Below are 20,375 nucleotides of genomic sequence, written 5' to 3'. Positions count from 1 at the left end.
AAAGTGAGAGCTTCATTCCATGTTCATTCTTTAAGTCTTCCTTAAAACAAGTATCAAAAATCCAAAATCCTCCAATATTAACAACAAACGTTTAATACATTTGTTTCACATTCCTCTATCTTTTATTTTTTCTTAAATGGGTTAAACACCTCCATTAAAGTCGTGGGCAATGAAACATGTTAAATGGTCCCGCACCAATACTGCAAAAAGAATTTTTTAGGCTTAGGTGGAGTAACAATGGCAACGTAACTGGTGCTAAATGTTCCAAGAAGAGATGCCTCATTACATTTGGGCTTGGGCAATAAATGCTGGCCTTGCTAATGACACCCATATCCCAAGAATGAATAAATAAAAACAAAACATTATTGGCTATTGGGTCTATTGGCTGATGAAAACACAAAAAGACTTGGAGAATTTTTTTTTCGTCTACCAGAATGGCTGTCTGCCCTTAATTTGATGGCCAGCTGCAAAACTTCACTGATTAAATGAGCAATGTTTAAACGCAATACTTCCCATCTGGAAAAATAAAAGTACTGGCACAGAATTTACATTTTTACAAGACAATCAGTTTTTTTTTAACTGAAAGAAATCAGTTGTAGGGCAAACTCCCATAATACAAAAACGCTGAGTGAAGAATTTTTATTGTAAAGTAGACTTCCTTTTGCCTTATGCCTGGGTCCAAGAGCTAATACAATAAAAATTCTTCACTCAGCGTTTTTGTATTATGGGAGTTTGCCCTACAACTGATTTCTTTCAGTTAAAAAAAAACTGATTGTCTTGTAAAAATGTCAATTCTGTGCCAGTACTTTTATTTTTCCAGATGGGAAGTATTGCGTTTAAACATTGCTCATTTAATCAGTGAAGTTTTGCAGCTGGCCATCAAATTAAGGGCAGACAGCCATTCTGGCCAATCCTTGTCATGACATTTTCTCTGGGCTACATCAGTCCAATATTGCTTGTGCTCTCACTATATGGAGCTGAAGCTAACTAGGTGAACAGGACACAACAGTGACTGATCTAAAACAGTCATGATTGCTCGTCTTATGCTTTCCCATCTATCACTTCGGTAAATTCTATTTTTTGTTGAAATTGCAGATTGTCATGTCACTCAGAAGTAGAATAATGGAAAGAAAATCATTACTGGCACATGATAAAAATGCAAAAGCATTTTGTCAGACTAATGTTCCCTCAAGGTATCTCGCAATCTCCTCGTTACACAGTCACAAGTCCCCATAAATTTCTTCCAGGATCAAATCACTCTAGGCATGATTTGTTAAAAGTGCCTTGTCATCAGGTATATCTTTGGGAGAACAAGGATCCATGTATGTGAAACCAACATAAAACCAACTCCGGGATTATCCCAAATAATGGGATGTACTGTGGTATTCAGAGTGATGATGTTTTCAATGGTTTCAAATATCTAGACAGGTATGTAGCAAACAACAAATATTAAGTCTAAGGCAATGTATATCAAAAGGAACATAGCTAATATGATGATCCCATGCAACACCATATAATTAAACAAAATGGAGTAATAGAAAGAATTGGGTGTGCTAGTTGACAATGTTCAGAGTAATGGCAGCAATTGCCAATGTAAATAGAAGATTAGAAAGGTAGAGCCACAGGAAATACTTCTAACACTATTGAACTTGGGTGAGACCATCCTTCCACTACTGGTCATTGTCTGGCATCCAGGTTTGGTCACCTTAGTTGCAGAAAGACAGAAAAGCATTGCTAGAGATCTATAGAAAGGCAGCAAGTCTAGTGTTGGAATTCAGGCAAAGAAGAGAGATGACTGGACTTAAGGGGAAGCTAGATAAGTAAAGGAGAGAGAAAGGAATAGAAGGATATGTTGCTGGGGTGAGGTGAAGTAAGGTGGGAGGTGGAGCATAATACCAGCATAGACCTGTTGGGCTGAATGGCCTGTTTCTGTGCTGTAAGATTCTATTTAATTTTGGAGAAAAGAAGATCGAGACATGGGCCATAATTTTTACGTTGCCAAGGGAATTAATGGATAGATGAGAGAAGTTAATTGTGCTGAATGAGGGAATGAGAAGTCGAGGACTTGATCAAAAGCGAAGGAAGTTTGAGCAAAACATAATTTGCTGGATGGAGCGGTCTTGATGGGACGAATGGCTTTCATGTCTCAAGCCATTGTGTTCTTTGCAGACTTTTCACTTCAAATTTTATTAAGTTTCAGCAGCAGCACCTGGGAGATCCACGCTCCCATCCCTGGGAGACTCCTCGGGCATTTCGGGAGGAGGCTTCCAACCCTACCCACGCTTCAAGAAAAATTCCCAAAAGACACTGCCAGGTGCTCCCCGGAAAACCTGCCCGCTTTGGTGCCCAATTCCATGTATTAGAAGAGCTCTTCTGTCATACCAAGATGCAATTTCTGTCCTGCACACACCTAGCTCCACAAGGTAGAACAGAAACAGAAAGTGGAATGCTTGTGCTGTGACCAATATAAACTCACCCCTGACTCCATCTCTAGTCTAAACCGACATGTACATTTGGGCAAGAACATAAGAAGAACATAAAATAAATAGGAGCAGGAGAAGGCCATACAGCCCCTCAAGACAGCTCCACCATTCAATAAGATCATGGCTGATCTTCTACCTCAACTCCACTTTCCCGCCCTATCCCCATATCCCTTGATTCCCTTAATATAAAAACATAAGAAAGTTGAAGACATTGAAGAATGACAAAATTGTCACCTTTAATCTTATTAACCCATGTATTCATTTTGGAGGTGACGTTTTGCAGTGTATGTTGGAAATATGCTCTTATTAATGCTACCAAGGGTTGTTAATCCTTCTTAATGATAACTTCCACAATGATTCAGGCCCGAGTGTGACCGAACATGCAAGCTTTATTATAGACACAAGAACAACGTTCTAATGCAGTTATACCAAACAACAAGTATTTGTATAACAACGTTCTAATACAGTTATATCTAATAAACAAGGATGGTACAACCTGTCCCTTGGAAGGTTCAAGCTGATCAGGCCTGGTATCATAGGGTATGTGGACCTCCACCGTCCCGAGAAACTGCTTCTAACTTTAGCGGGATAGTGTCCCAGTTTATATATCTTTCTGAAGCATAGTTGCTTCTAGTAGCTTAACAACATTAGTTTCATGATGCCATCTGTCCCAAACATCTCCCCCCACCAGGGTGCCCATTGTTCCAGACTCCTTTCCAATATCCATTCTATGGTGTTAACTGTTGTCCGTTCTATCCATATTATGGGGGAGGGACTTGCCCTTATCTTTCTGTGTATTTGGATTGTTCAGATGCAGAAATTTAAGCTGTCTCGTCATATATATGCCAATCACGAAAGTTACCTAATTGTCTGAACAAAGCTTCTGCATTTAACATAACAGGATTAGTCTGTGTCCAGGCCCTGAGTCTTTGATTATGCCTTGGGGCGTTTTGTTATCTGTTTCTGACAATTTGGTCTTCAGTGTGTCTGTTTCACAGTTTTATTGTCTTTGCAACATTCTCAATCACTTTGCCTGATGTCAGTCATATCATTTCCTGTGGGTTGCTGGTTCCCTTTGTATTCTCACAGATGTAAACAATTTTACAACACCAAGTTATAGTCCAGCAATTTTATTTTAAATTCACAAGCTTTCGGAGGCTTCCTCCTTCCTCAGGTGAACGTTGTTGGAAATGAAATCCTCGAAATGAAATCGCATTTATAAATCACAGAACAATGCTTGGTGATTACAGACAGTTTTTTCAACTGCCCGTTGCCAAGGCAATCAGTGTGCAGACCTTGTAGGTGTTACCTACAAGGTCTGCACACTGATTGTTTTTTTTTTGGTGATTTGTATATTCAGTGATTTGTATATTCAGAGATTTGTATATTCAGAGACCTTGTAGGTGTTACCTACAAGGTCTCTGAATATACAAATCACCAAAAAAAAAACAGAGATAGAGAGGTAGAAACATAGAAAAGACAGCAACTGACCCGTTATATTAAAAACAGATAACATTTGTTTGCTGGTGGGGTAACGTGTAGCGTGACATGAACCCAAGATCCCGGTTGAGGCCGTCCTCATGGGTGCAGAACTTGGCTATCAATTTCTGCTCGACGATTTTGTGTTGTCATGTGTCACGAAGGCCGCCTTGGAGTACGCTTACCCGAAGGTCGGTGGCTGAATGTCCTTGACTGCTGAAGTGTTCCCCGACTGGGAGGGAACCCTCCTGTTTGGTGATTGTTGCGCGGTGTCCGTTCATCCGTTGTCGCAGCGTCTGCATGGTCTCGCCAATGTACCATGCTCTGGGGCATCCTTTCCTGCAACGTATGAGGTAGACAACGTTGGCCGAGTCACAGGAGTATGAACCGTGCACCTGGTGGGTGGTGTCCTCTCGTGTGATGGTGGTATCTGTGTCGATGATCTGGCATGTCTTGCAGAGGTTACCGTGGCAGGGTTGTGTGGTGTCGTGGACGCTGTTCTCTTGAAAGCTAGGTAATTTGCTGCGAACGATGGTCTGTTTGAGGTTGGGTGGCTGTTTAAAGGCGAGTAGTGGAGGTGTGGGGATGGCCATAGCGAGGTGTTCGTCGTCATTGATGACATGTTGAAGGCTGCGGAGAACATGGCGTAGTTTCTCCGCTCCGGAGAAGTACTGGACGACAAAGGGTACTCTGTTGGTTGCGTCCCGTGTTAGTCTCCTGAGGAGGTCTATGCGATTTTTCGCTGTGGCCCGTCGGAACTGTCGATCGATGAGTCGAGCGTCATATCCCGTTCTTACTAGGGCGTCTTTCAGCGTCTGTAGGTGTCCATCGCGTTCCTCCTCGCCTGAGCAGACCCTGTGTATTCGCAGGACCTGTCCATAGGGGATGGCCTCTTTGACGTGGTTAGGGTGGAAGCTGGAAAAGTGGAGCATCGTGAGGTTGTCCGTGGGCTTGCGGTAGAGTGAGGTGCTGAGGTGCCCGTCTTTGATGGAGATTCGTGTGTCCAAGAAAGAAACTGATTCTGAGGAGTAGTCCATGGTGAGCTTGATGGTGGGATGGAACTTGTTGATGTTATCGTGTAGTCTCTTTAGTGATTCCTCGCCGTGGGTCCATAGAAAGAAAATGTCGTCGATGTATCTGGTGTATAGTGTTGGTTGGAGGTCCTGTGCAGTGAAGAAGTCCTGCTCGAACTTGTGTGCAGTGAAGAAGTCCTGCTCGAACTTGCATATTCTCACAGATGCAAGGCTTCACTTTTTAGCCCCACAGGATGGGATATATGACTATGACTTGGTCTAGAAATCGTATTTTTTACAGTGTACAATTGATTAAATTCAATAAAGTTTAATTAAAAAGATGACATTTTCCATAATAACAGTAAGATTATTTTAACAGCAACAGTTGCAGAGGCGGGAAGAGATAGTCTATATGTCCTTTCAACGACAGAATTATTCATAGTCCAATGATAAACAATTTTTTAAAAGACAATCAAGTAACTGGGGTAGAGATAAGTCAAACATCTAACTGGTTGAGTTCCTGTCGGAGGGAAAATCAAGCTTCCCATGGCAGTTTTTGATGATGAGTGTGAGGAGATTTGAAAACTCACCATTGCTTCAGTTTCGCCGCTGGGTGCAAAATAAGTTCTACCCCTGGGGTAACATCAACCTTCTTATGGGATCATTTCATCTTTATTAAGATATTTTGTTTAAGCACAAAGGCCAGATTGTTCTTTGGTCTGGATTTAAAAATTGAGACCCAGGTGGTTGGTTCAGCCAAACAATTTTTCATCTCCTCCAGGTTGTGCACCTTCTTCCAAATATACTCAATGAGTGTTTCTTGTGCTGTTTCCTATTTACAGACACTGACAATCTTGACCAAGAGATTTTGAAAGCAAATGTACAAGGTTTCGTTGGCTGCCTCTCTTCGGTTCAGTTTAATTGGATCGCTCCTTTAAAGGTGGGACTACGTCACTTTAGCTCCGTCCCAGTGACTGTGAAAGGAGACTTGGTTGAATCCGACTGTAGATCTTCAATTATGACTGAACCAGTAGCCATGACGACAACACTTTCATTCACAGGTACTTCAGTTTTAATATATTCCAAGATTTTTTCAGCTATCCCCCAGCCCGCTTTATCCTTTCTGTCATACACACTTGGTCACATATAACTTTTGTTTAAAAAAAAATCACATCCTTATGGATCTACTGTTCTGACGTTGAGATAGAGGAAGCCAGGTTTAACAATGTAAATATGGGCAAGCAATGCATGGTTGTTGTTCTCCCATAACACGAGCTACAGAAGCGCCACAGGAGAAGGCACTTATAATATACTCAAGGGAATTGGCCAGAGTCAATATGTGGCTTTGGACTCACTAGGAGAGCAGAGGAATGCAAGGTTCAGCCAGAAGGAGGACAGAAGGAACACGTTCGGGAGGCATTATTAGAGAAAGACCACAATGTCATAAACGTTATTTGATAACATTAATGGCGTCATTCTGCGACAGGAAGGAGAAATTGAGGTAACGTCAGAGAAATTTATTGAAACGAGGGGTGAAGGTACGATGAGGAAAAGGGAACTTATCATAAATGAAGATTCAATGGTGTGAATTCTGTGCAGTCACACTTGTTGTTAATAGGGTGGGAATTTGTCCACTGGGGAGCCAAGGTTACAGATGCTGAGGAGAAGGTGGATGGGCTGATGCCGAGAATGGGAGAGGAGTTGATGGCGGTTGTCCACACAAGAATAAATGACACATGTGGGTTTAAGCACATTACCAGGAAACCGTAGAAGAGGACAATGAAGCTGTGTAATCCTTGGTTAATCACATGTGAAAATGGGAGTACATGAGTGGATGGCCAGTTGATACCAGTCTAAGAATATTAGTTTTAGAAATGCTTTGGGGAAAATCCAAGACAGAAGAGATGAGCTGCATCTGAACAGGACAGGTTCAGACCGATGACATATCAATATAGAGAAAGGAACTGCGATTCATTAAAACTAGATTTGGAGAATCTGATCAGCAAAGTTTGGAGGGTGGTCAAGAAAAGGGAGGGAACCAAAAAGAAGGAGAACGCAAGCAAATGCAAGGAGATTTTTTAAAGAAACTTAAGTAAAGACTAAATTAAGCGCCTAAGTGTTTTGTTTTATTTCCCTGCTGGGCTGCTCTGTGATATCACCAATGGGGCGCTGCTCCATCCATCCCAGAGCAAACAATGGAGACAATGACTTTGGATCGGTCTGAGAGCTGTTCACAGCTATCCAATCCCTTGGAATCACTCTATTGGTTGGACACTTCACATCCCCAGTGTTAGAATGGTTTCTAATGCCCTTTGACTCCAGTGCAGATCCCCGACCTGTCCAAAGTCTCAGCCCACATTGTTTGCAATGGAGCTAGTCCAGAACCACCAATGGCATCACAGAGAGGCCTTGTAGAAAGAAAATGCTAACCTCAGTTTTGCCCAAACAGATAAGAAAATGATACTTTTTTTTAAAAAAAAGTCCAACAACATTTTTTAGCTGTTTTCTTTCAGCATGAAATGGGGGAATATTTTAAACAGAAGGCATACCCCTTCACCTTGCCTTCCCCTTTAAACCTTTTGCTGATATCATTTAGCATAAATGGCACTCTGAAATTGGAAGGATAAGAAATGGCTTTCACTGCAAGCTTTTCTTTAGCAATATTCTCTATCATCACTCGATTATAGAGACTAAATATGTCCGAATGGCCTCCTGCTGTGCTGTAACCAATCTATGATTCTATGATTCTAAGTGAAAGAGGAAGTATAAAGTATTCAGGAGATTTCAATTTAAAAGGTACCTGATCATTGTAAAATAAAGAACCTTATGCAATGTTAAAGAGGCAATTTCAAGATAAAATAGGTTTCTATTAGCACTAGAAATATCATGAATGTATTGTGGCCACATGCAATATTTAAAACCCACATTAAAAAAAACTGCACAATTCTGTTTTAGGAATTAACATTTTTTTTTGAGTTTCCTACCCTATAAGAATGTTCCTTATTTCATTATTATTAGCCTATAAATAAAATGTTATGCACTTTTTGGGCCTAGTATGTACCTTTCATTGTTTCTTTTTCATCAGTTTATAGGCCCGAGACCCCCATTCAGGAGCTCCAGTGGCAATCGCAAGGCGACACTGGTCAAGAAATTGCGAGTCTGCAGCACCTTATTTTTCCATCCATTCATTTAAATGGATGCAAACTCATGGCCTGCAGGTTTGAGATTTTTCCAATCAGCTCTTCCTGCGATTGCCTCTCCTCACTGGGAGCACTCATTCGGGGGATTACCCTTTATATTACTTCTTATAGCTCCTAGAATCTTATAGGCCATTTGGCCCATCGTGCCTGTGCCGGGTCTTTGAAAGGGTTATCCAATTAGTCCCACTCCCCCGCTCTTTCCCCATAGCCCTGCGAATTTTTCCGTTTCAAATATTTACCCAATTCACTTCTGAAAGTTACTATTGAATCTGCTTCCACCACCCTTTCAGGCAAAGCATTACTGATCATAACAACTCGCTGCGTAAAAAAAAAATTCTCTTCATCTCTCCTCTGGTCTTTTGGGTTGAAGTTGCACTGTATGATACCAGCGCATTCATATCAAATTCCACTGTCCTCTCTTTTATCAGAGGCCTTGATTCATTTATTGGCTTTTTTTAAGTCAGAAAGTTGTAGGTTCACTTCCCACTCCAGGGACTTGAGCACAAAATCCAGTCTGATATTCCAGCACAGTGCAGTACTGAGAGAGTGCTGCACTGTTGGAGGTGCCGTCTTTCAGATGAGACATTAAACCAAGATCCTGTTTGCCCTCTCAGGTGAACGTAAAAGATCCCAAAGCACTATTTCGAAGAAGAGCAGGGGAGTTCTCCTTGGTGTCCTGGTCAACATTTATCCCTCAACCAACATCATCAAAACAGATTAATTGGTCATTTATTTACCTGTGGGAACTTGCTGTGTGCAAAGAGGCTGCTGCGTTTCCTACATTACAATAGCGAATATACTTCAAAAGTACTTTATTGGCTGGAAAGCTGTTTGGGACTTCCTATCTATCTATCTATGTATGCGGTATGTATGTTTGTATGTGTGGTGGATTTTGGAACATGGCCAGAAAGTTTGCAATACTTTAATATATTCATTACTAATATTATACAATTCTATTTCAACCCTTGTCTTAACTACGTTCACGTTAAGAGCCAAAACTGGTTGTTCAGCTGCTGAAAGTGTGGTGGGATAGGATTTCCACTCTTCAGTCTTACTTGGTAACAACCCAACCCAACCCAAACCCTAGGGATAGTGATCATTTGCATAAAAGGGGCGGTTGCCCACACCATTTACAGTGCTCCCTGGGCATCTGTCCATCGGAATTTTGGAGCAGAACCATGCTGCCACATCTGGAGGAGGGGGTGGGGAGCCAGTTGGCCAAAGAGGCTACAGATTAAAAAAAACATTTACTTGAGGTGCTCCTTTGTCGATTTAATGCTTTCCTAACTTAATTGATCTTGAGAATGATTGCTGTTAGGAAACAGCGTTGAGAGCCCAGCAATTGTATAATGATGACTGCATTATGCAAGCATACTTTCTGTTCACTTCATGCTGGGTAGATGTGGAAGGATATCCGCAGAGCTATCTGGCCCCAAATTTGATGTCAGTCGAATTAGCTGTGGCTCAGTGGGTAGTTCTCTTGCCCATGAGTCAGACAGTTGTGAGTTCACCTCCCACTCCAGGGACTTAAGCACAAAATCTAGTCTGATATTCCAGTACAATGCAGTACTGAGAGAGTGCTGCACTGTTGGAGGTGCCGTCTTTCAGATGAGACATTAAACCAAGATCCTGTTTGCCCTCTCAGGTGAACGTAAAAGATCCCAAAGCACTATTTCGAAGAAGAGCAGGGGAGTTCTCCCTGGTGTCCTGGTCAACATTTATCCCTCAACCAACATCACCAAAACAGATTAATTGGTCATTTTTTTACCTGTGGGATCTTGCTATGCGCAAATAGGCTGCTGCGTTTCCTACATTGCAACTGTGCATACACTTCAAAAGTACTTTATTGGCTGTAAACCACTTTGGGTCTTTCTTTCTATCTATCTATCTGTCTATCTATCTATGCAGGTATGAATGTATGTGTGGTGGATTTTGGAACATGGCCAGAAAGGTTGGATACCCAGCATAAGTATGCTCCATCCCAAATTCCTTCCTCAATCCCACCCAGATTGCACTATTTCTGCATCCAAAACAGGTTAGAATTTCTAGGCTCCGAACCCTACGTCAGAACTTAAAGCGGCCTTAAAATGAAGGCAGGACCGTGTTCTGATGCATTGAAGCTCCTATGGGTAGAGTGGGTACAGGTACTGCACATTTGCAGCTGCTTTTTCTCTTTTGGCATGTTCTTGTTCACAAGGTCACAACATGAGTGCATGAAATGAAGGAGGCCTTTCAGCCCATTCTTAGGTTAACTATCTAAGAAAACATTTGCAATTCCCCCAGCTCTGTCTGGGGTGCTCTCCATAGAGAGTGAATGACCATCATGGGATATTCACCCTGTGTTGCTGTGGTGTAGCTTCTCAAAGCTGTTTACAAAGAGGCATTGATGGAACAGATCTCCAGTCTGTCCTACTGACAGGGGAGAAGTTTATAGCATAATGGGGGTAAATTTGACTTAGTGTGATAGTGTAAAATGGGTGATAATTGTATTGGCAGCCCGTTTTACATCTCTCCTGATTGATATTTCCATTGACTTAAATTAACTGATATAAAATAGGCTGCTGAGTCACGATCACCCGACTAACGCACAAAGTCAAAATGACCTCCAATGAGTTTCCACTGTACATCAAAGAATCTTAAGATAAATCACAAAAGTTCAGATAGTCTTAAAAATCAGCTTGGCACTGTAGCTTTGCATTTTCAAATCACCTTAAAAAAATTTTTAAAGTAACAAATTAGGATGAAAATCAAACTGGGTCCTCGGGTAGAGTTAATTGTGTTCATTCTTTTCATTATTGTTCCCACCTTCTTAGCTCTATTATCTTTATCCATTATTAGATTCAGTTTTTTTTTCAATTTCTTTTTCTAATTAAGAGTCCATAAAAAAGATAAGAAAATGTGAAAGTGATTCCACCAATAACGAGGCTTTAAAGCTTGATTCAGTGCATTTGACATTTTTCCATTTTAAATGTCAAGCTTACATTTATAATAAATGTCACATCGCTATTGAAAATTGTACCTCAGACATAGACATTAGCTGGGCCCCCCTATCTTTGTGCGTTATTTGCATAATTATGTCTTCCAGAATGAGTAGACATGCACCAGAAACCTTTTGCAATTATATTACTTAAGCTAAGATCGCAGTCAGATCTGTAGATAACACTGTTGCAGCATAACCACCATTTGTTCAGCTGCTTAATGAAGTGTATTTATCTGAACTGTCGCATAACCCTAAATGTTATTCAGAGAGATCTCTGTGCATGTACCGGTATCTGTTTCCCATCCCTTTTTATGCTTTCAAACCACTAGTCAGAGGCTGACTGGTGGTGTCGCCTGCTTGGAGTGTTCCTCTATACGAAGGTCCTAAGTGTAGGCTCTATTCAAAATGGCCACTCGCCATTTCCTCCTCCCCTTTAAAATAGAATGGAATAACAAAGAGGACATTGCTTCCAATTGTGCGTCATTTGTGCTGCCATGGAATCTCTCATTTGTTATTGGATGGAGCTAAACTTGGTATGGTGGTACAATGGATTGGAACAGAAATGTGCTCTGCTTTAGAACAATGAGGCAAGAATTTACAATCAAAATTTTCGTGCCCCCATCCACCATTAAATTAAAGTTCTTTAACTCAACTATGGGGCAGAATCGAGCACAGATTAGGCCCTTCATCTTAGGGAAGGAGAATCATTATTACACAGTCTCATACACCTCTCAGCTGGTTTCAAAGCACCATTTACAGAGATACCCTATCTTTGTAACCTCCACCAGCTCTACTACCTGCCGAGATCTCTGCGTTCCTCCAATTCTGGCCTCTTGTGCTTTCCCAATTTCCTTCGCTCCACCATTGGTGGCCATGCCTTCAGCTGCCTAGACCCTAAGCTTTGGAATTCCCTCCCTAAACCTCTCCACCTCTCTACCTCTCTCTCCTCCTTTAAGTCACTCCTTAAGACCTAACTCTTTGACCAGGCTTTTGGTCACGTGTCCTAATATCTCCTTATGTGGCTGTGTCAAATTTTGTCTGATAACGCTCCTGTGAAGCGCCTTTTACTATATTAAGGGTGCTGTATAAATGCAAATTGTTCATTAGTTGTAAAGCGCTTTCGGATGTCCTGAGATTGTGAAAGCCTCTATATGAATCTTTCTTTTCTCTTTAACCTATTACTGATTCAGAGCAGCCACAGTTAAGGCACCAAAAAAAAAGTATAAACAGCTTTCAGTCTTGAACAGCTAAAATTAAGTAAATTAAACTCAAAATGTAGTAACAGAAATACATTAAAAATCCAGTACTTATGTCCCAATCACTCCCACTAAGGCTAACCCCCATGCTCACATGGCTTTCTGCACTCCCACTGGCCTTTCACAGCTTGAAATGTATGCGTCACAAGTTAAAAAGGGGAGAGCGGTGAAGTAACCATATCGAAAACTCCAAAAAGAACATCTCTCAACATTCCTCACTAATCTCTAAATGTAATCTTTATGAAATCAATTGAATATTATCTTAAATCGACTAGAACTGCATCATAATACTTGTCCCCAACTGGGCAAAGCACTTATTCTGATGTTAAGTCTGCTGTTAATGAGCTGAACATCCACCGGAGCAACAAGAAAGATATTCTCAGCATTCAGTTGTAAATGGATATTTAATGGGGAAGTACATTTTGCTCAAAGTACTCCCATAAGCTCTATAAAATACAACAACAACAACTTGCATTTATATAGCACCTTTAACATCGTAAAACGTCCCAAGGCACTTCACAAGAGCGTTATCAGACAAAATTTGACACCGAGTCATATAAAGAGGTATTAGGGCAGGTGACCGAAAGCTTGGTCAGAGAGGTAGGTTTTAAGGAGCGATTTCAAGGAAGAGGGAGTGGTAGAGAGGAGAATGGGTTTAGGCAGGGAATTCCAGAGCTTAGGGACTAGGTGGCTAAAGGCACAGCTGCCAATGATGGAGCGAAGAAAATCGGGGAGGCGGAAGAGGCCAGAATTGGAGGAGCGCAGAGATCTCAGAGGGTTGTAGGGCTGAAGGAAGTTACAGAGGTGGGGGGTGGGCGAGGCCACGGAGGGATTTGAAAACAAGGATGAGAATTTTAAAACCTAAGTGTTGCCGGATCGGGAGCCTGTGTAGGTCAGCAAGCACAGGGGTGATGGGTGAATGGGACTTGCTGCCAGTTAGGATACAGACAGCAGAATTTTGGATGAGCTCAAGTTTACGGAGGATGTATTAGTAGTTCAGGAGTAGGGAGTGAACTCCTCGTTTACGCAAAGGGGTGGGGGAGGGGGGAAAGTAGACGCTCCATGTTTTTCTGGGTGGCGGTGGGCTGACAACTGGCCCAAAACAGGCAGGAAACAGCATCCAGGAACAAGCCGCAGGGCATCAGAGGCCGACAACTGGCTGGAAATCAACTAAGGCAGAGGGACAAACAGCCTAGTAACCAAACATATTAATCCAGCGAGGGCGGGAATGACCGGAATGCCTTTGGGAGTGAGAACTGCAAAGTTAGCAAGCAGATCACGGCTAAAGCTGAGGGCCCTGAGCTTACAACTGCAGGCAGGCTGAAAGGACATTTATTGACTGGATATACTCTCACTATTAAATGTAGAGCGTTAACCTGTCGTGTAACATTAGCTCACATAACGTATAACATTGGAAATCCCTATCAATAAGCCAGCTGCAGATGTAACAGGTAATGCAGGGAAATGTATTTTGTCAAAGACAGTGCCTGACATACATTACAACAGTGACTACTCTTTAAAAGTACTTCATTGGCTGTAAAGTGATTTGGGATGTCCTGAGGTCGTGAAAGGTGCTATATAAATGCAAGTCTTTCTTTATAGGCATTTTTAATACAGTGTTGAAATGGAATGTTGTGACTCACTGATCTATTTTTATATATAACAGATAATATTTCTATAATATTTCATGCTAAGGTGAGAAGATCACTCCTTGCAATATGTAATGGTCCAGAGTGTTGGTCCATTCCATTCACACAGCGGGGGGCATAGCTAAGATAGACACTGGTGAGCCTTCTGCTCGCCTGAAAGGGCAGGCGGTCACCTCAGGATTGTCATTTTGATTGACAGCTTAATTGGCTGGGTCCGCACCTCATCAACTTAAGGGGAAAGAGTCCACAGAAACATCTCTCTCTCTCTCTATCTCCGAGGCAAGAAGCGATCTGTGTTTTCACAGCAGCAAGAGCGGACTGTGTTGTAAAGGGCTGAAACAGCTTAGCTGGGGAACATGAGCCCATGTTTAAGAGAGTTAATATGTTGTGCCTTTATTTTTTTCTGCAATGAAGGAGGGAAATTGATTGTACTCACTGAGCAGTCAGTTTCAGCCATCATGTCAGCCATGACTCAATGGGTAGCACTATTGCTTCTGAGGTCATGAAGGTTGTGGGTCCTACTCCAGGGAGTTGAGTACAAAATCTAGGTTGACACTCCAGTACAGCACTGAGGGAGTGCTGCACTGTTGGAGGCGCTGCCTTTTGGATGAGATGTTAAATCCAGGCCCTAACTGCCTTCTCAGGTGGACATAAAAAATCCCACGGTGTCCAATATTTATCTCTCATCCAACACCTAAAAACAGATTATCTGGTCATTATCATACCGCTGTTTGTGGGACCTTGCTGTGTACAAATTGGCTGCCTCATTTCCTACGTTACAACAGTGACTACACTTCGAAAGGACATTGGCTGTAAAGCACTTTGGGACATCCTGAGGTCGTGAAAGGCGCTATATAAATTCAAGTCTTCTTCCTTTCACTACGGAAACTGCATAAGGTACTTTCATGAATTGTATGTAAATAAACCGATCAATGGCCTTAAACTGTACCTTGTCTCAGTAAAGTATTATTTGAGTTCACCTTTTGAAAAGAGAAAATGATTCATGTGGCAGCACGTGTATATTTCAGGAGCCAATATATAGAGCAAAGGTTCTCTGTCACAATATCTGGGTCTCACTATTATTTAGCTAGATATTGGGCTGTACACTTCACCCATAGGGCATGCAAGGTCAGCTTATGGGAGTGGCTTGTGAAACTGAACATCGGAGAGCAAAATTCAAAAAATTGTGACAGTAAGTCTTTTTGAGCAGAGTTGAATCAAAATATTGACGTTAGATTATTGGAAATTTTAGACCTGGCATTTGGTCCCTCAGTTTGAATTTTTCCAACTGTCTTCCAAAATTCTATAGACTCTGGAACAGTTCCTACAGATTGGAGGGTGGCAAATGTAAACCCACTATTTAAAAAAGGAGGGAGAGAAAAAACAGGGAATTACAGACCAGTTAGCCTAACATCAGAAGTGGGGAAAATGCTAGAGTCTATTATAAAAGATGTGATAACAGAACACTTGGAAGGCATTAACGGGACTGGACAAAGTCAGCATGGGTTTATGAAAGGGAAATCATGCTTAACAAATTTACTGGAGTTTTTTGAGGATGTAACTAGTAGAATAGATAGGGGAGAACCAGTGGATGTGGTGTATTTGGATTTTCAGAAGGTTTTTGATAAGGTCCCACACAAGAGGTTAGTGTGCAAAATTAAAGCACATGGGATTGGGGGTAATATACTGGCATGGATTGAGAATTGGTTGACAGACAGGAAACAGAGAGTAGGAATAAACGGGTCTTTTTCCGGGTGGCAGGCAGTGACTAGTGGGGTACCGCAGGGATCAGTGCTTGGGCCCCAGCTATTCACAATATATATCAATGATTTGGATGAGGGAACTAAGTGTAATATTTCCAAGTTTGCAGATGACACAAAGCTGGGGTGGAATGTCAGCTGTGAGGAGGATGCAAAGAGGCTCCAATGTGATTTAGACAAGTTAGGTGAGTGGGCAAGAACATGGCAGATGCAGTATAATGTTGATTACTGTGAGGTTATCCACTTTGGTTGTAAAAACAGAAAGGCAGATTACTATTTGAGTGGTGATAGATTGGGAAAAGGGGAGGTGCAACGAGACCTGGCTGTCCTTGTACACCAGTTGCTGAAAGCGAGCATTGAGGTGCAGCAAGCAGTTAGGAAGGCGAATGGTATGTTGGCGTTCATTGCAAGAGGATTTGAGTACAGGAGCAGGGATGTCTTACTGCAGTTAAACAAGGCCTTGGTGAGACCACATCTGGAGTATTGTGTGCAGTTTTGGTCTCCTTATCTGAGGAAGGATGTCCTTACCATGGAGGGAGTGCAACAAAGGTTTACCAGACTGATTCCTGGGATGGCAGGACTGACGTATGAGGAGAGATTGGGTCGACTAGGTCTATATTCACTTGAGTTTAGAAGAATGAGAGGTGATCTCATCGAAACATATAAAATTCTAACAGGACTAGATGCAAGGAGGGATGTTCCCGATGGCTGGGGAGTCCAGGGGTCACAGTCTCAGGATGCGGGGTATGCCATTTAGAACCGAGATGAGGAGAAATTTCTTCACTCAGAGGTTGGTGAACCTGTGGAATTCACTACCATAGAAGGCAGTGGAGGCCAAGTCATTAGATGTATTCAAAAAGGAGATAGATATATTTCTTAATGCTAAAGGGATCAAGGAATATGGGGGAAAAAGCGGGAACAGGGTGCTGAATTAGACGATCAGCCATGATCATTTTGAATGGCGGAGCAGGCCCAAAGGGCCGAATGGCCTACCCTTGCTCCTATTTTCTATGTTTCTATGTTTTGTTGTTCGAACTCAACAATCATCAGAATTCTGTGAAATCTGTCTTCATTTGGCTGCAACTTGAATCTGGAATACATTGCCTGAAAGGGTGGTGGAAGCAGATTCAATAGTAACTTTCCATAAGGAATTGGATAAATAGTTGAAAAGGAAAAAAAATTGCAGGGATATGTGGAAAGAGCAGGGGAGTGGGACTAATTGGATAGCTCTTTCAAAGAGCCAGCACAGGCGCGATGGGTGGAATGGCCTCCTTCCATGCTGTAAGATTCTATGATCCTAACACAGGAGCTGCTCTGATATTCTTCGGCTTTCATCTCTTTTACTAGCGATAAATAGACTGAAGTGCACTCAGCAGCGTTCTATTCAGCCGAACTCCCTTGCTGAAATATATCATACTGTCTCACTGCTGCACTGACAGAGACAAGTTAAAAATATTTAACACAGCTGAATGTTATAAAGTGGTCTCAGCCATTCCAGTGCCAATTCCTACAATCGTAGTGCTTATGGGACAGAAATAGGGGACAGTTTTCCTCTGATTTTACATAGAATTGCAGCACAGCAACATGCCATTTGCCGAAATGGTCCATGCCAGTGTTTATGCTCTGCACGAACATCTGAAAGATGGCACGTCCTACGATGCAGCACTCCCTCAGTACTGCACTGAAGTTTCAGCCTTGATTTTGTGCTCAAGCCTCTAGAGTGGGACATGAACCCATGACCTTCTGCCTTAGAGGTGATGGTGCTACCACTGAGCCACATAGATCATGATTTGTGTGACTGTTCCTATTTTCAGCGTGCAAAGCAAAGGAATCAAGGGCAGAGGCTTTTTTCATTACTGGGACTCCGCCCTGTTTCCGTTGCACACGCACGTCCCTCCATGGGTCAGAAGGGGGCCAGTTCGACCTATTTCAAATAAACAAGCCTACGTCAATTAATTTTAATTCACACCTCAGTGAAGGGTTGGAGCCTGGGTAACCAGGGATACCTGGAGCTCAGGTCGCTTATGACCCCTCTGTGGTAAAGTGGAGCACGAGCGTAATGTAATTATTGGAGTCGTCGTTGAGCACATGGGCACGCTGTGCCCGCCGCTTCTCGTGCCTGGGCAGGTCAGGCAGGGTGGTCCGCTATACCATCTCACCAAAATCTCCAAGATCAGAGTCACCTTCTGAATTCTGCCTGATAGCCATTAAGAGATGCACCCACCTGGAGCAGAGGCAACAATAGTCCTCAGAAGAGGAGCTGGAGGATGTCCTCAAGGAGATACAGGCTTGACAGTCACTGCCTAGTTGCCATCAGCTAGAGCAGGAAGACGAACAAAAGAAAGACACATTCATATAGCGCCTTTCACGACCTCTGAATGTCCCAAAGTGCTTTACAGCCAAAGAAGTACTTTTTGAAGTGTAGTCACTCTTGTAATGTAGGAAGCACGGCAGCCAATTTGTGCACAGCAAGGTCCCACAAACAGCAACGAGATAAATGACCAGATCATCTGATTTTAGATGTTGGTTGAGGGATAAATATTGGCCAGGATACCGGGGGGTATTCCCCTGCTTTTCTTCGAATAGTGCAATGGGATCTTTTACATCCACCCGAGAGGGCAGTCAGGACCTCGGTTTAACATCTCATCTGAAAGATGGCACCTCTGACAGTGCATGCACCAAACTGAAGTGTGGAGCCATTCGGCAGACCTCAGCAAAGGTGTCTAAACACCACAAGAACCTTTCTTATTTCCAATCCTCACACACTCCTCCCACCATCTTCCCCAACCCCTGCAATCAAACAGCATCATCAACAACAACAACAACTTGTATTTACATAGCGCCAACCAGGATGCCACTGTGCTCAGAATGCTACAGCGCCTTTAAGCTGTTGCCGGCCTTAAAAGCAGAGCTCACATTTCCTCCTTGTCGTGGGTGTGCAACCAACAGAGACAACACGGCCCACATTCCTGAAGCACCTGAACCTGGAAGTACAAGCGGAGCTCACTTCTCCACATCAATAGTTGGCCGGGTGGATGGGAATTGAGGAAAATTGGGCCTAGAGAACTCCTGCTACTGCCAAAGCCCACTCCGCCTGAAGCCTTGATCTGCTTCACTATAATAAGTTCTTTTATAGACTGTCGATATTACAGCGGTGTCATTTGCTTCAAAAGACACTGACGCATTTGCAGAAATATCATCCGGACATTTCCAAATGATGCCACTGTGAAAATAATGGATATTTTCTGTTCATTCTCCCTCCTGGAACCAGCGATAATCCCCCTCATTCAAAAATACCTTTTCGTTATCAACAGAGCAGTTAAAAGTGGAATTTGCTACCACAAAGAGCAGTTGAGGCAAATAGCATAGATGCAATTAAGGGAAAGCTGTATAAGCACATGAGGGAGAAAGGAATAGAAGGATATGTTGATAAAGTTAGATGAAAAGGGGTGGGAGAAGGCTCGTGAAGAGCATAAAAACACCGGCATAGATCAGTTGGGCCAAATGGCCTGTTTCTGTGCTGTACATTCTATGTAATTCTGTATTATTCTATATAATTCTAGGCACCAAGTGCAGGATTGATCCATAAGGATTGGGAAGATCCCAGTTTTAATCCCTGGCCTGTGCTGAGTTAACTGATCTCAGCTGGAGTGCTGGTAGGAGCACTACGGTTTATAAGCTCCAGACTGTAAAGGGTAAAAAAAAAATCAGCCAAGATTTTCAGGCAACCAGCTAGGCAGGAAGATTCCCTATCCTAGCTATTTCACTAGAAATAGAGATTATATCAAAAATTGTCCTGATGTGCTTAAAATGTCTTTGGCACATAGCAAGCAGAGGATATCTTCCCCCCATGCCTCCTGGCTGTTATCCAGTGATTTCTGCCAGAAAGTGTGGGTGTCAAAAGGGGACAGGATCAGCTCTGGCTGTGATGTCCATAATAGTTGAATAGCCGACCAAAAACTCAGCGCCCATGCTCAGATGTGAAGAATGACCACTTGTGTGAGGTAGCAAATGGCTTCTCCTGCCGCCATCTTTGGAACCCTACCCCAACATGAAGGAAAACCTTATATTGAGACGTAGGGAAGATGTTTCCATTTGTGGGAGAGTCCAAAACTAGGGGTCCTAAATAAAAGAGAGTCACCAATAAATCCAATAAGGAATTCAAGAGAAACTTCTTTACCCAGAGAGAAACTGCTTTACCCAGAGAGCGATTAGAATGTGGAACTTGCTACCACATAGAGTAGTTGAGGTGAATAGCATAGGTGCACTTAAGGGGAAGCTCGATAAGAACATGAGGGAGAAAGGAATAGAAGGATATGCTGATAGGGTTAGATGAAATAGGGTGGGAGGAGGCTCATTTGGAGCATAAATACCAGCACAGGCCAGTTGGGCTGAATGGCCTGTTTTTTGCGCTGTGAATTCAATGTAATTCTATGTATATATATATGTATGCATTGACAAACAGATTGCTAGACATCAGGTGGGAAATGCCTATTAAAAAATCCATGCAGTTCACCTTCAGTCTCTCCACGTCTGCATTTTCTATCACAAAGGG

The 20,375-nt window shown here is 42.5% G+C and overlaps 1 protein-coding gene across 1 annotated transcript in view; it reads left to right on the top strand.

The window, feature by feature from the left end:
* The window catches only part of LOC137323529 (contactin-associated protein-like 5), a 930,346-nt gene that overhangs the window by 884,315 nt on the left and 25,656 nt on the right, over nucleotides 1-20,375 (top strand). Inside the window, exon 22 of the mRNA XM_067987099.1 lies at nucleotides 5,818-6,036. Coding sequence (XP_067843200.1) covers nucleotides 5,818-6,036 — 219 coding nt within the window. The remainder of the gene's footprint in view (nucleotides 1-5,817; nucleotides 6,037-20,375) is intronic.

This window comes from Heptranchias perlo, chromosome 7 (genome assembly GCF_035084215.1).
Source record: "Heptranchias perlo isolate sHepPer1 chromosome 7, sHepPer1.hap1, whole genome shotgun sequence".
Classification (NCBI taxonomy): domain Eukaryota; kingdom Metazoa; phylum Chordata; class Chondrichthyes; order Hexanchiformes; family Hexanchidae; genus Heptranchias; species Heptranchias perlo.
Note: the sequence above shows the minus strand (reverse complement) of the source record. Positions and strands in the feature narration are given on the sequence as shown.